The 17,019-nt window shown below is 44.1% G+C and overlaps 1 protein-coding gene across 1 annotated transcript; it reads left to right on the forward strand.

The window, feature by feature from the left end:
* The first annotated feature begins 426 nt into the window (after positions 1 to 426).
* On the forward strand, positions 427 to 13,286 carry Atpsckmt (ATP synthase c subunit lysine N-methyltransferase). The gene is made up of 5 exons (XM_051150846.1): positions 427 to 447; positions 2,822 to 3,163; positions 4,840 to 4,977; positions 6,910 to 6,960; positions 13,113 to 13,286. Exons 1-5 carry the CDS (start codon positions 427 to 429, stop codon positions 13,281 to 13,283), a joined length of 723 nt encoding a protein of 240 aa, XP_051006803.1. The 3' UTR covers positions 13,284 to 13,286.
* Positions 13,287 to 17,019: the final 3,733 nt, after the last annotated feature.

The raw sequence follows: 17,019 nt of genomic DNA on the forward strand, positions 1-17,019 counted from the left end.
GTCGTGCATGCCTGTAATCCTAGAACTTGGGAGGCTGAGGCAAGAGGATCAATATAAGACCAGCATGGGCTCCATACCAAGACTGTCTCAAAAAGAAAAAACAGTGGAGCCTCCACCCCTCCCAGTGGTGGTCTCTGGATGGGAGCTAACAGTTGTTATTCAGTCTTTCAGTTTCTACCTTGTACATGTTAAACATTGTGGTAAGCAGACAAATATAGTAGTATTATCAAACTTTTTTTTTTCTTAATTTTTGAGTTGTGCAGGAAAAAATAAAATAAAAATTTTGCTGGCTAGCAAGCCATACTGCAGTACCAGCTTACCAGATGTTAAGCAGCTAACTTAGGTTCTGAGACTCCAGATGTGCATCTGAAATGTGTTTACAACCTGTGCTGTGTCTCATAGGAGACCACTGCATGAAGGCGGCAAATGAGCCCTGACTTCTCGCAAGTAAGTTAGTGTGCAATGACCTTAGTTTACCATATCCTTCTACACGGTGTCAGAATTCTAACTGAAATTACAGCTACCAAGCACCTAAAGGCAGCCCCAGCAGCAGACTCCTCCCCCGCCTCATGTTGCCTCTCCACTACAGAAGCAGATTTTAAAGTCACTGTAGGGGCATCAGAAGTGAAGGAGCGTGAAGTTTGGCTGAGGAGCTGGCCATTAAGAGCTGTCCTGTTGCTGTGTGGCAACTTGTGTTGTGTCCTATGTTCAGAGGTTATCTCAAGGAATAGAGTGTCATAGCTCATGGGTAGAGTGTGTAGAATGGTCCCCAAATATATCTGCATTCTGACAGGTGTAACTTACGCAAATGTGGTTGAAGCTCTTGGGTCAGAGTTTATCTTGGACTTACTAGGTGGCTACACTGTTGTCAAAAAGAAAGGGATGGGAGAAAGGAGACAGAATGGAAACAGAAGTTGGAGTGCTGTGGGCTTAAAAATCAAAGCATGCAGGTAGCTTTTGAGAACTGAGAAATGTAAAGGAACTGGTCTTAGTCTAAGGCCTTAGGAGGAATGCAGCCTTGCTAGCCCACAGCACACTACTGACCTCCAGGCGATGGTGAGAAACGTGTGCTGTTATGAGCCAGTAAGGCGGTGACCACTTCTTACAGAGCCTACACTGCAGGCCTTTGAATGACATTCTTACAACTATGACCAGTCATATCTGAATGGTATGCATCTGCTGTCCGTCCTCTGACCTTTTCCTGCTTCCTGTGGACTTGTGTTTTCAACTTACCCACACAGTGGTCTGTTTGCTGTGGTCTTCCACATTTTCCCAGTAATGTATAAATAGAGGGCACTGGGTGCCTCTATGCACCTCTGCTTCCTTTGTGCCTCTACTCCGTGTGTGCCTCTGCTTCCTGTGCACCTCTGCTCCCTGTGCGCCTCTGCTTCCTGTGTGCCTCTGCTTCCTGTGTGCCTCTACTCCGTGTGTGCCTCTACTCCGTGTGTGCCTCTACTCCATGTGTGCCTCTACTCTGTGTGTGCCTCTGCTTCCTGTGTGCCTCTACTGCATGTGCACCTCTGCTCCCTGTGCGCCTCTGCTCCCTGTGCGCCTCTGCTCCCTGTGCGCCTCTGCTCCCTGTGCGCCTCTACTTACTGGGTGCCTCTGCTCCCTGGGTGCCTCTGCTCTCTGGGTGCCTCTGTTTCCTGGGTGCCTCTGCTTCCTGGGTGCCTCTGCTTCCTGGGTGCCTAACCTGCATCCACTCATTCACTCTCCCAGCTACTCTGGGCCCAAAGTTTATGGAGGTGGAGGTTGGTTGTGAGGTCACATTTTGTTTTGTTTTGTTTTGAGTCAGGGTTTTTCTGTGTGGACCTTGCTTTGTAGACCAGGCTGGCCTCAAACTCACAAAGATCCCCCTGCCTCTGCCTCCTGAATGCTGGGATTAAAGGCTTGCACCACCACCATGCTGTGTCACATTGTTAACATTGACAAAGCTGGCACCCACGCCTTCTGGCTCTTAGCTGTGCTTTGCTTGTCATTAATGAACTTCTCCCTTCAGCTTTGCATCCCACTAAGGATGCATTAAAGGGCGGAACTAAAAAGGAGGGTATTGAGGTGCATTCGTTTCTTTGAAGTTACAGATTAGAGTTTGTTTGCTTTCTTCCTGGGTTGAGAATATTAAAATACCCCACTGTGTGCTTAAAAAATATTTTTACTACTGTAGTGATACCATGCTGATTTTCGTCTTGGTTACTTCAAAATTGTATTTATGCAACTAGATTATAGATTATAGGGCAGTTTTGGTGTGTAATGCATTCAGCCTATTTTAAATGTTTTTTTCTTGAAGCTTTCTTTGTTCAGACTACAAAAATGTCAATTTTATGATTAAAACTTGAAATAATGGATACTAAGATAACACATTAGTTACTAGAGTATTGGACATACACTAGATTTGAAAGAAAAGAGTTTAATCTTTCTTAGTATTGAAGAATTTTTCCCAGATCACTTTTAATTTGTCAGTGGGATTTAAAAGTCATTGTAGAATTTTATACTTGTAAATTAGATTATATTTAGTGAACTTAAACCTTTAAAAAAGGTTAGTGGGGCTGGAGAGGTTGCTCAGTACTTAAGAGTACTTGCTGCTTTCTGCAGCGGACCCAAGGTCAGTTCCCAGCACACACGCCAGGCAGCCACAGACATCTGTAGCTCCAGCTCCAGGGAATCTCACACCCTCTTCTGGTCTCTGCAGGCATCTGTGCACACGCACATGCGCGCCCGCGCGCGCACACACACACACACACACGCACACACATACACACATATAATAAGCATAATAAAAAGCTCTAGTCAGTGTGTCACAGGAGTGGATGAGAAGATGTAGCCTTGGGTTTCTAATGTGTGCTACCATGTGTTTCTGCTCTCTCATTACAATGGCTCATACCTAGAAAAGCCCGAGGAAGAAAGGCAGAAGTACGGTGTTCATCCTACGAGTCTGGAATCTGACTGTTTGAAGAAGAGTAATTGGGGGTTCTTGTTTACTGGGATCATTGGTGGCGCACTGGTGACAGTGTATGCTGTGGCTACACCGTTTATCACACCGGCCCTCCGGAAGGTTTGCTTGCCATTTGTGCCTGCAACGTCGAAGCAGATTGAAAATGTTGTCAAGATGTTGCAGCACCGAAGAGGATCCCTCGTGGACATTGGCAGTGGTGATGGGCGGATTGTAAGTTATGCCAAACATTTTAAGGTTTCGAACCAGAATTGTTAACATTTCTTATGAGGCTTCTGCAAAGATTTGCCAAATGTGACAGTTTGAAAAGTGTGTGTTTCAGTTTGTGTTTGGCTAAACTGTTGGACCACCAGCATGTGTTTAGAGTTCATTTTTCTCTTATTGATCCCCCCCCCCCCCCGCCCGCCAGAGGAAAAGTACTCTGTAAACATGCTAGATAGAAAGAAGCAGTTAATTGCTAATTATTAAGTAGTCTATTAGAATTTTTGGCCCAGTAAAGGCGGCATGATTACAGGAACCATGTTGAGTCATGGAGTTTAATCATCTTCATTCTTGCAGCTTAGATGCTTGCTTTATGCTTCTCTGTATTGATAAGTGAATAATCAATGACCAGGAGTTGGTAGAGGCTTAAAATAAGAAAAGCCATTGCTGAGGCCCTGCGGACTAGGATGAGAACTCAGGGTGGGCAGGCAGAGTTGCAGGTAGCTGTGATCTCAGTACTTGGGAGGTGGAGGTGGAAGGATCGTGACTTCAAGGCCAGCCTCTTCTATATACAGAATTTGGGCTACGTGAGGTTCAATGTGTGATCCCAGCCTGAATCTCTGAATAAAGAAAAGGTCACTGACTGGCAGGTGACCCTCAGTGAGGACGGAGGCCACATCCTGATGATGAGCAGAGTGGAGACAGCAAGGGCTTGTGTTCTGGCAGCATGTGGGGTAAGAGCAGCAGGACTGCAGCACCTTTAGTAGTCCTGTGGACGCTGGCTTTGTGGGAGAGCCCTGTAATAACAGATACGTAAAAGCCTCTCAACTTGAACAATATTTCTTATACTGTGGCAAAATATTGTGAACTATAATATTTAGCACTGTCACCATTTTTAGTCGTGTGATCTTAAGTAATCCCTGTTGGTCAATTGGTGTCACTGCCCACCATGGATGCTTTCCTCTGGGTTAGGATGGGGCTTGTGTGTGCCTCTCCATTCCAGATTAGAAGACTGATTGGCTTGATCTCGTGCAGACAACTGCAGTGCTGTGAGCTCAGGAGTGCTCTGGCCCTGGACAGGTTATTTCTATTGCATATTATTCATTATTTTCATTTTCCCTTCTGCTCTGCCAGCTACTGGTGGAGAGAAATGCAGATTTTCAGCCGTAGTTTGTTGCTACCTAGGATTAGCCAGAATCAGGGATACATTTGTCCAACACAACCCTGAATGTCGCTTTCCTGATAGTTGACAAAATATAGAAAACTGAGTTGGCCATTGTCCTTTTCATGAGTTATAGAACTTTAGATATGACTTTTTTTTTTTTTTAACATAGCATCCTCATCAAAGGGAGTAGTGTGGCCTTTTTGAGCCTATATTAATTATACAAAATAATGAGTTTCACTGTGAAATTTTGACCATGTGCAATAAGCACTTTGCTCCTGCTCACTCCATTGCCTTCTCTTAGCTTCCATCTTAGTCACTTTCCTGTTGATGTGATAAGACACCATGACCAAGGCAACTTACAGAAGAGAGAGTTTCTGGGGGGAATTTCTCTCTCTGATCTAGTCCTCTTTCCTAATAGCCCCCAAGAAGTACCTTTTAATGGGATGTTCTGGAGTTATAAGCCATAACTAGGGCACTCTCACTCAAGATGACTTCATTCTTTTGCTAACCTGCCCCTGTCCAGGTGATTGCAGCTGCAAAGGAAGGCTTCCCAGCTGTGGGCTATGAACTGAACCCGTGGCTGGTTTGGTACTCCAGATACCGTGCCTGGAGAGAGGGAGTGCATGGCTCTGCCAAGTTTTATATTTCAGATCTGTGGAAGGTATGTACCGCCTCTGGATGATGGTGCTGCAAAGCTAACAGACCTTCTTTATTTATAGTTAGTATGACTGATAAGAAAGTGAGTTGAAAGAAAAATAAAGTCCAAATGAATATTTTGGCATAAGAAAGTCTATATGCATTTTAAACTGATAGGGTTTACAATAGGTTGTACTTTAGTATAAAGCTTCAAGTTTTGATAAAATTAATTTGAATGCTAAGAATTTATTGACCAAATTAAAGCATTTTCATTTCATTTTTCCCATTGTGAATAATGAAGTATTTCATCTCACTTGAAAATCATAGGTTATTCTTGATAAATATTTGTCTTTTCTGTGTGTGTGTTTTACGTTAAGAGACAGACAAAGATGGATGATAGAGAAAAGAGCCTATGAACCATTCTATGATGGTTCTTTCTTGTCCTCATAAAATTTTGAAGGTTTTCTAAATATACTTGTACTCTTTTTTTCCGTGATATTTTATTGATTATTTGGGAATTTCATATCATGTACCCTTATCACACTCACTTCTCAGCCCTCCCATGTGTGCTCCCTACTCCTGTGACCTGCCCACCCCCCCCCAAAAAAAGAAAGAAAGAAAGAAAGAAAGAAACAAAGAAAGGAAAGTCCCCACAGTATAATTTGTGTTGCCCATATGCTCACTGGAGCGTGGTCAAAATCCCAGTGGCCAGCCCTTAGAGAGAACGGAGTCCTTCCCCACCCACCCCAGCAGAGTCTCAGCTGTGGACAGCTACACTTCAGCATCTTTATATTTTACTTTCAAGAACAACAACAACAACAAAACCCAGGGCCAGATGGTTTCAGTGCAGAATTCTACCAGACCTTCAAAGAGGAGCGAATAACGATACACTTCAAGCTACTCCAAAAGATAGAAATGGATGGAACATTACCAAATTCTTTCTATGAGGCCATAGTCATGTTGATACATACCTAAACCCCACAAAGACCCAACAAAAAAGAGAATTTCAGACCAGTTTCTCTTATGAACATTGATGCAAAAATACTCAATAAAATACTCGCAAAACGAATACAAGAACATATCAAAGACATTCACCATGACCAAGTAGGCTTCATTCCAGGCATGCAGGGATGGTTTAATATACGGAAATCCATCAATGTAATCCACCATATAAACAAACTGAAAGAGAAAACCACATGATCATCTCCTTAGATGCAGAAAAAGCATTTGATAAAATCCAACACTGAATCTCTGAAGAAAGAGATTAAAGATGACATCAGAAGATGGAGGAATCTTCCTTGTTCGTGGATCGGGAGAATCAACATAGTAAAAATGGCCATCTTACCAAAAGCAATTTACAGATTCAACGCAATCCCTATCAAAATACCTACAAAATATTTTGAAGACATTGAAAGATCAATTCTCAACTTCATATGGAGAAACAAAAAACCCAAATAGCAAAAACAATCCTATACGATAAAGATCCTCTGGAGGAATCTCCATATGCGATCTCAAGCTGTACTATAAAACAACTGTAATTAAAACAGCATGGTACTGGCACAGCAATAGGCTGGTAGATCAATGGAATCGAATCGAAGACCCAGAAATGAATCCACTGCTGCAAAACCATTTTATTGTACTTTGAGTGTCCTGTTTGAGGGAAAAGGAAAAGGATTAGGGGCCTGAAGATGCCATAGTGTGAGACAGGTGGCTTTAAGTAGTTTGAGCAGCAGCACAGCAGGGCTTGCTGGAGTCCTTGTGAGGATGAGGAGATGAGTCCCAGCATGCATCTAGAAAGCCAATGCATCAAAGTTTGGCAGTGTGCTCTTTTTGCTGTGCCTCTTAAGGGGGATGGTGTGTGGAAACCTGCCAACTGGTACTGTGGGCTCCTGTGAAACAAGTTTATTGTGATGCATGACTGTTTAGAATTAATTCGCCTTTGTTATCCATCTTTCAGGTCACCTTTGCACAGTATTCCAATGTTGTTATTTTTGGTGTACCCCAGATGGTAAGTCTGCACTCCCTTCCCTGTGATCTGTACATAGCTGGCACTATCAGCTGCACCTCTCTCGTACATGCAGTGATGGCTTCCCAGCGACTTTGAGGGAACACTGGGTTTCAGCTCACTGGCTTAATAAAGTACTTATGGACCTTAAAACTTTAATCATTAAGGATTCAGCCACATTTTAAAACTTAAGTTTCAGAGGAAAAAAAAAAATCTCAGAGCTTAGCAATCGCAGTTGAGGACTGTTTCATGAGATTCCGGCAGTGAATATGGTTGGTGATTTCCATGGCTGCTCACTCACACCCACCGCAGCCACTCGGGGAAGTTAATGGGATGTTTCCTTTGAATTGATCATTCCTCCAGTTTTGCTGGAAGATAATTTTCAGGGTGGATGAGCATTGACTGGTTTCAATTTCCTCCTACTCGCAGATTTGCCAGAGAACTGAGTATTGAACTTTGATTATGTACTTTCAAAGTGAAAACGTCACTATTGTACTGACAGTGGGCCTCTTCAGCTTTTGCAGACAGACAGGGTAGGATGCTTTCTGTCATTGCTGGCTTAGAGGCCAGAGACACCATCCCCCTTTTACTTCTCAAAGTATGTAATTGTAGCTATAATAGTCTTGGCAGAATTGGATGTCTGCTGAAATGGCGCTATATAACTGATATGGTTTTTAATTTAAAAAAAGAGGAAATTTCATTTGTGTTTTATTTTTTTATACCTTAGATTTTTACTGTTTCTTTTTGAGCTAGAGTATCATGTAGCCCTGGCTGGCCTGGAATTTGCTATGTAGCTCAGGCTGGCTTTCAACTTGCAGCAGTTCTCCTGCCTCCGATTCCCAAGTGTGGCGGTTCTGGGCCTGCGCACTCTCATGCTCAGCTGTGCTTTTTATACATAATGTTTAACTGCTTGACACATTTATCTCCACATTGGAACTTTCAGTGTAATGGTACATTCTTTGCTTTTTATAAACCAGAAGTGATGGTATTAGAAAGTGACTGTACTCATGTCTGTTATGGGATCTGAGAATAACTGCTTTTGTTCTAAAAGTGAAGGCAGGTGTGAGGTTGTGGTCCCTGATCATTTAGAAACTTGCTTGGGTCAGGCCTGGGCTCTCACCTGCAATCCCAGCACTTAGGAGGCAAGGGAGGAGGGTTAGTGTGAGTGTGAGCCAACCTGGGTTACAGAGTGAGGCCCTGTCTCAATTCCCTCACCCCACAAATAAACATAATTTGGGAACATAGACTAATAGGGAATTTTGATGCTGATTTACTACTTATGATGCTTGGATTTTTCCTTCTAAGATGTAATAATTCACACATTGGAGTAACATTACTGTAGGAAAATACAAAGTATATCGACTAGGAATTCTGTGCTGCCTGGAGAGAGTCAGGCTCGGGCGCAGGCTGTGAAGCCCTGCTGCTTTCTTTTTCCCAGCTGGGGGCAGCAGCGGCCTTTGTAATGCTGGGTGAGGCTGCTCTGCCGCCTGAGTCAGGGCTGGCTTGCACATTGTCAGGGCTGTTTCCTCAGAGGCAATGTGAGTCTTGTTATTTTAAAAAATGCATTTGCAACTATTGCTTATTCTCCTGCACACAGACGAATCTCAACCAAGGAATTTCAGCATTTCACTGTTCCCAGGGAAAAAGAGGAACAGCGGGAATTCATAGAACATTCATGTTCTTTAAAGAAGAGATTGAGCCAGCCTGTGTTGGTAAGGGGCGCAGAAAGCTCATTTGGCTTCTGTTGAGCTGAAAGGCTGAGTTTCATGTGTGGAACCCCCACTTTCAGCCCACATCAAACTTTGCTCAAGTGGAGGTAGTGAGGGGCTGGAGAGAATGCTGGCTGGAGTTGGAGATCAGCTTTGCCCTCTGGTCGTTGAGCAGGCCTGGGAAAGCCCGTTAGCCATCTGTGTAAGGACGCTGTTAAATTGCATCCCACCCCTGGCATGGGCAGGTGGCCCTCTAAAGCCAGCATGCTGTGGGAAAGTGGCTCAGGTAGCTGACGCACTGATAGGCACTTGGAGAGTCAGGGGGAGCCTTAGGGAAGTGCAGGGGAAGACAGCCGGCACTGCGAATCCTCAGCCCTGTTTCTGGTACCAACTGGGTTATTCCTAGTGGCACAGTGCATTTATAAGTGGACATTAGTGCCAACGCTTCAATATATAGTATGTGCCAAAGTAGGTTGAGGAGTCCCATTTGGACCTGGTAAACACACTGTAAAGCTTGCAAATACCCACATTTAGCATGAGCTTATGCAGCAAGAGGCCCTTTTTAAAATGTGGAACAGGTTAGTTGGGTCACATGAGTAAAGTTCTCATGAGTTCAAGCTGTACACAATCACAAAGACAAGGCACATGTGGCAAAAACACGTTTTTCCGTAGAGGCATATAAAAGATAGTTTAGCATTTAATTCTATCACAACAGCAAGCACTAATGAGTAACCTGAAATAAACTCACTTCCATCCACTACACCTGGGAGGAGACCAAAAAAAATTCTAAGAACAATTTTATGTTTTGAAAAAACCGAAGTCACAAGACTCCTGTATGGTTTCTTGGAGTGTTCTCACGAGCACCCAGAATTCTCCTCATATGACTCCATTCTGGAACCGTGTGTGACAGTACTTCTACACTAGTAGAAAGATTATATGATAAATGAGACACCTATGTAGAATATGCCATGTATTAGAGGGGAAATATGTTTTGTGTGGCTGTTGGAAGTAAGGAAGGGGCAAGGAAGGCCAGCATCCCTGGAAGGATCCTGCGCATGGCTAGTCATCCAGGCCGAGGGCCTCACAGTGCTGAATGGGGTGTGTACCTGTTGGTTGGAGAGCAATAGCTAAGTACAGGTGATGAGGGTGATGGGAATCTGAGATGAGTCAGGGAGTCGAACCAGTACATAAAGGATGCTGGTCTTCCTAAGGGAAGGAACTGTTGAGGGTGAGTAGAGGGAATAGGGACTGCTTACAGCAGAAAAAGACTACCACAGCTTCATGGAGCTCAGCCCCAAGACATTAGAAATTGGGAAACATATTATGTGCTCTTTTGGGCGTCCAGGTGACAGACTGAGGCTCAGTCTAGCTAGGGTAGGTTCTGATGAGAAGATGACAAATTCCAGCTGCACTGCAAAGAAAAGTTCAGCAGCAGTAGTGGGCATATCCAGTACTAGTGAGAGACAGTGGAGTCAAGGCCAGTTACTTGTCTTCTACTTTCTGGATGCTTGAGTGGCCAGGAGCTGAGCTGGGGGAGAGAGAAGAACAGACAGAGCCATCAGCAGTAGCTTAGTGTGGGCTCCTGAAGTCATGTTGGAGTGGTGGGTGAGGAAGAGTCTGGAGCTCAGGTGTGCATGACTGATGGTGGTGCACACACATGGGCAGCTCCAGGAGGCAGGCAGATCTCAGGGAAGAACTGCCCAGGGCTTGAAGTGAGGAACAACCAGCCAAGGCTTCAGGAGACCCTCCTGCTAAGGATGTCCCCACTCTTGGATCCAAGTGGAGGAGGAAGGAGGGGGCCAGGTCATGGGTTAGCACTGCCAGCCACAGGCCTGCCTCACGCCTTCAGCTGATTCAAGGCGTGCTTCAAGGTTTGAAGATATGACTAGAATAGGATGAGTTTGTGTCACTTTGAACCCATAATTGTAGGAATAATTTTGAATTCTATTAGAGGCATAACACATCACTGCTTCTCTTCGTGTGTGATATCAGGACAGATTTGATGCATATTTATGTGTAATTTAGTCAGTTAATTTCTTATGATTGAAATAGCTTCTTTCATTTTTAGGTTTATCTTGACTTAGCATATGACAGTCACTCCGAAATAAAAGAAACTATAAAAAAGAAAAGAATAGTAATATGAATACATTTACAATTATCTTTTATGAACAAATTACCATAAGAAACCTGATATTTTGAAAAATGCATGTTGTCTCATTTTTTGCTTATTTAATATTTCCCTCATGGAATAATTTCTCTTTTTTAATTCTTTCTCAGCCACTAGAAGAATAGAAATCTTGTCTCCTTAATGGAATTTATTCTTTGTTATCAGCTCTAATGATGTATTAGAATTTTGGCTTATTCTACCCATATCTTGGGGCTTTTCTAAGTCATTTGCATAAGATGCTGGTCACAAGAGCCCTGCTGGTTTCTCTATTTGCTGTAGTTACTTTTAGAGGGAATAGTTTTTGCCTAGATCTGTGTTTCTGAGTATCATTTTTCACTACAGGGAACCAGGGATCCTTGAGAATCGCTGACCTAGGGTTGCAGAAGGGAAGGTACAAAAGCTTTGAACATTTTGTTGAGCCAAAACATAAGGAAGTATTCAAAATATTTAATGGGAGTGCTGCCAAAGGTTGGAGAAGCCAGATGCAGGAGGCCCTCCATGGCTGACTCTGCACAGTGTGAACAGCATCATAGGCAGGCCGCAATGAGTTATGAGTCATTGGCATATGGACATTCATGTTTGCCATCAATAGATGTTGCAGGTAAGGAGACAGAGGGACACAGGAAGGGATTAGCCATTGTCACTCTGCAGCCTTTATAGTAAAAATTGCACTTCTAGGCCAGAGATGGTCTGTGAGTAAAGGTGCTTATAGTTTCCTACAAGGGGTCACTAAGGGTAAAGAGAACATAGTAATTACATTATGGAGATACCAGATCCATCCTGAACAAGTGGTTGGTGGAACCATCAAGGGCAGAAGGGCCCCCTGGGCTTCTAGAACTCTGGTAAGTTCATAGGCTTGTAGCAGGGGCATTGCCAGAGACCCACACACCATGCACTGAGCCATGAAGAACAAATATCAGAGGAACATAAGGTGAGAGTCATTTAGCCCATTGTCATAAAAGACAAAGATAGGAACTGTTCCAGATCAGAAGAGACTGAAGTGGAGGTACAGCTGGGTGGTAGAGCCCTGCCTGATTGGCATGCACAACACCCTAGGCTTATCCCCTGCTACCACAAAACAAAACAACCAAACAAAAACAAACTAAAACTAGGAGATCAAAGAAACCATACAGCTTAGACAGAGCCTTACTCCGTATTGGTTTTTTCCTGGGTGGTGCAGGACCCCACTGGGAGGAAGAAACTGACTTGTTGCAGGGTTACCGTGGGTACAGTGATAGCTCTCCTGATGTGATCCTCATGTGGAGTGTGGGCAATGGGAGGGCTGCCTGCAACCTCTTGTAAAAGGTTTAGAAACAGAGTTCATGGAGGAAGAAGCCTGCGATGAGCTGTGAGGCAGCACTGGAACTCTGCCCTGCGTGGACTACATGTGAATCCTTACAAGTTCTTATAGCTTGTCTACAAATTGATACCATCTCAAATTCAATTCAAAGTAGAAAGTGAAACAAACATTTTTAGGATATGAGGGTGTTAATACATTTTTACAAACTACATATCATCTTAAATAGTTGTTAAATTGTTGATGTAATTAAAATGTCAATACTTTCAGCAAATATTAAAAATACTTTATTGGTAGGCTGGATAATTAAAATTAATACAAGAATTTTATAATCGATTTTATTCAGAAATTCACTGTTGTGCAGATGTAGCTCAGTGGAAGAGGAGCGCCTAGCATGTGTAAGGTCCTTCCTGGCCGCGCTTTGTAGAGGAGGACTTAAGGGAAGACGTGCATCATCAGCGCATTATAAACACACTTTAAGATTATTTCTAATTGGTAGAATGTGTATACTTTTTCATAGTCTGATTAAACAATATTTCACAGATTCTAAATGTTGATGCTTCAGTGTACTGTGAATTATTGAGGGAAAAAAATAACAGTGATCATAATCCTGGGGTAATGTCAGTTGTATGATGTGCCCCAATTTAGAGATGTTAAAAGTTTAGAAAAGTATGCCTGAAATACATGCCACATACTATGTGGAAGTGCTTTAGTAGGTAAAGGATTTAAAATAGTATTTTAATTATTGCCAGATCAAGATTTTTGTCAGAAAGCCAAGAATGTATGATACATACCTACTGAAATAGGTTATTTTATAATTGGTACTAGAAGGTGTCCCTGTAACTGCTGTTAACGTGTCTGCTTGTGTTAGTGGATTGCTAGATAAGTGTTTGTGCCTGAGGTGGTGCGTTCTGCAGGGTTGTCAGGGACTTTGAAGTCACCTCCTGTGCTCAGGGAGCCTGGTGGCTGCTGTCCTCCACAGATGCCGCAGCTGGAGAGGAAGCTGGAGCGTGAACTTGAGGATGGTGCTAGGGTTATTGCCTGCCGCTTTCCTTTCCCACACTGGACTCCGCAACACACTGCCGGAGAGGGCATCGACACCGTCTGGGTGTACGACATGGGCACTTTCAGAGGCCGGCGAAGGAGGGCCTGAACACCAGTGGAGCATCTTGTAGAGCTTCGTGGAGACAGATGAGATGTGCGTTTCCTCTTGCCCGAGATGCCCCTGGGTCTGAGGCCACACAGCAAACTTTGCTTGACATTCAACAAGAAGTCACCGCTGCTGCTTTCCTTTCCTTTTGGAGAAAACAAACAAGCTCAGAAAAACATTTTGGTTTAAAATCTGCTGTTCTTTAAACAACAGTTTCACATAGCCTGGGTTGGCCTTGAATTTGCTGTTGCTGACCTTGAATTTGTGATCCATCCATCTCTGCCCTCCCAGTAAAATCTCTTAGTGGACTGTTGTGGTTGGTTGTGCTGCCTTTCCATACATGAAGACTTCCATAGGTAACAGTCTGTCTCTGGGCCGGAAGGTTGTCATCTCTCAGCTTGATGCCACCGATGAAGGCGAAGGGCACTTATGCAAACATCTGCAGTTCCATATAGCTGTGTTCATAGTGAGAATGACTTCCTTTCTGTAGTCGGAACCTAAGTTAATTCTCTGAAAAATTCAGAGTGACATTTATGCTTTTCAATACTTATAAGCAATGTTTAGTCCTAAGGTTGGTGGCTTATTGTACTTTATTAATTAAATATGTATATGTACATGTACAACTGTATGTAAATGGACAATGTAGCATGCACATATTTTAACATTGGGAAATTGTGGCAAATTGCACTTGACTTTTAATTGGCAGTGTTGTATATTTGGAATCATTGTGTTACATGGGTAATGTCTTAGATTTGATGAGGCAGTTGGAGAAGATCCTTGGCTCACGGGGAAGTTAGTAAAGGGTTAACAGTGAGTGACTGATCTGGCTGGGCCTATGGAGCAGTTAGTAAGGGGTTAACACACACACACACACACACACACACACACACACACACACACACACACAGAGATGGGGGAGGGGTTGAGATCTGGCTGGGCCTGTGCAGCAGTTAGTTATGGGTTAACAGTGAGTGACTAAGCTTTGGAAACTGAACTGAGTTTCTGTTCTTAGCAGGAGGTCTTAGGTTGTGACTTACTGTCTCTGAGCCTTGCTGGAGGCTGCCGACCATGGCACACTGAGCATGAGTACAGGGGGAATCAGTTTTTAAGACTCAACTGCAGTCTCTGATCTGCCAGTGGTCTTTACATTTTAGACACAAGGGGAAGTGTATGCAGGGAAGTCACAGATTATTTCTGCTAGTCACTTCTCTTATGAGAACAGCCATTTATTTAACGTTTCTCACTTATGAGAAGAGACTTGACTGATTTAGATAGAAGACAAGTTAACAAAAACCTTTGACTGTGCGTAGACAGGCTTCATAGATCTGAAAAATGAATATTGAGTGGTGGCATGGCAGCTCAACTTGTCTGTTCTTATCAGAGAAAAGATTGAGCTCCATTCCTACACCTGGGACCTAAGTCTCCAGCTGTCCTAATGAGAACTGAATTCTAAAAAATGGCTGAATATTTAGCTAAACTTAGGAAGATAGGAACACTTGATGCTTTTCTTGTGAGGACCAACTGGGGACACGCGCATCTCTCATTCGTCACACACATGATGTTGGTCTGCTGGTTCACAATGAGAGACTTGCCTGGCTGCTGGCCACTGGGAGATTTGTAGAGCGCAGCAACAGGTAGTAAGTTTTAGTGTGTGGGAGGCCCTGAAGAAGTAGATGCTTTGTATGTTGGTGAGGAACACATGCTCGGTGTGGGCATTAGATCATGTGTTGTCTGCTGCTGGCCTTCCCTTCCCAGGCCTCCAGTGAACTGTGTAGGCATGGGTGGTGGGACTGCAGATCTTGGTGTCCGTCTCTGGCTCTCACCTCCTGCTCTAGCGACTGCTGTGATATGTTGGACACACTTTGAGAGGGGCCGCCACTGCTCCTTGCCACACATATGCAGTGAGTAGATGTGCACCATGGAGGTGCTCTCTATGTATACTTCTGACAGGTTTATAACGGCATCAGACTTGCAGTCATTTCCCCCTCCACCATGGTAAGAGTTAGCAGTTGCTAGGTCCTGTGACCTCAGAGCTTCATAGAAGTGCACTGAGCAGCTTCTGTGAGGTCCAGGATTATTCCTTACAGTGAGTGATGCTTCGTTAAGTAAACGAATGAGGACTTCCCTACTGGGAGGTATGGCTTCTCCTCTCTGCCTAGTTTGAATTTTTATCGGTTACTAGGTTAAGGACACTGATCAAGCTTGCTCATGAGGCCCTACTATGTTGAATGTCAAAAATAGGGTTCATGTCTAAACAGATTGGAATCAGGGACAAATGCCAACTTGATAAAATTCAAAGCTAAAGAAGACAGACTGGCTTCTGGGGCGAACCTCTTGTGAGAGCTCTCACCTAGCACGTGCAAGGCCTAGTTGTCACTCCTCGCTCATACATATTTTGGTCCAAGGGGTCCTCGCTAATGAGTGTGAGCTCCCCAGTGTGCTCATCCAACCCAAGCATTAGGCTGTGCTGATCGGCTCTTGGGAACATTGAGGCTCCTTGGGAAGATGTAGACAAGGAGTCCAAGCGCAGTAAGAAATGTGCTTTGTGAGGTCACCTGAGTTAGGCTTGCCCTGCCCAGGAAATTCCTTCTTGTAGGCAGAAAACAGAGGCTGGGCCGCCACTCAGTGGGGAATGTTGCAGAAGCGATGCTCACAGCACGCCTGAGTCCCAAGATGAACCGAAGTGACAGGGGTTTGCATCCTTCAGAGGGCCTCCTGAATCATTGGAACAGACCTCTAAAGTCAGTATGATAAGGTGGAGTGTGATTTTGGCAAAAGTTCCTATCCCCACAGATGTAGGTTGCGCATGGCTGGTTTTCACTGTAATTTTGCAAAACAAAATGATCAGAATATTGGGGTGAGGATGAGTGGAATTAAACTATACCAGAGCAGCCATGAAGTGTGGAGCTCAGGGAAGCTGGGCTCTAACATTTAGAGAGGGGTTAAGCTAGAGTGGACAGAGCTCATTTAAAAAATGTCTTTCACAGTGTGTGTGTGTGTGTGTGTGTGTGTGTGTGTGTGTGCGTGCACACACATGGGGCAGGGGAGTAGGGAGTTAACCTGTGCACACATGTGGAGGTCAGAGGACAACTTGTGGGAATCACTTCTCTTCTACCATGTGGATCCTAGGAATCAATCTCAGATCATCAGGTTTGGTGACAAAGGCCTTAACTCACACAGCCTTTTGTGGTCCATGGACACAGCTCTTGAGACCTCTTGTCAGTATAGGTCACTAGTGGTTCCTCATCTTGTCTTAAGGGACACTGTCCACTCCCATCCTTGTCAAGAAAGCAAACCTCCCGAAGTTGGTCGGAACAGGACTATGTGAATCTGTGCACTGTTGGCAGGTGGACTGTTTGCTGGCAGAAAGGAGCAAGCAGCCACTTCGAGTCCATGCTAGACTAGGGAACTTGAAGACTGGCCAGAGGGGTCAGAGTTAAAGGCTAGGGGCTGAAGCCAGAGGAACATTGGAAGTGCTCATTGGAAGGACAAGGCAACAGACTTCTGAGCATGCTATGGTCCCAAATGGGAGGAGGACCACAGGGCCACAGGCCCTTGGGAACAAACAGCCCGTCTGCCCTTCTTTGCTCAGACTGAGTGAACTTTTTCTTGCAGGACTCCATTTATAAAACCAGGTAATTTTTAGACCCAGTGAAAATACCACTTGCCAAAATAGGCATAAGCACAGGGAACTTATTATCCCTAAAGATATCATGGACCATATACTTAAGTAGGAAGG

Source organism: Acomys russatus, chromosome 9, assembly GCF_903995435.1.
Source record: "Acomys russatus chromosome 9, mAcoRus1.1, whole genome shotgun sequence".
NCBI classification, from domain to species: domain Eukaryota; kingdom Metazoa; phylum Chordata; class Mammalia; order Rodentia; family Muridae; genus Acomys; species Acomys russatus.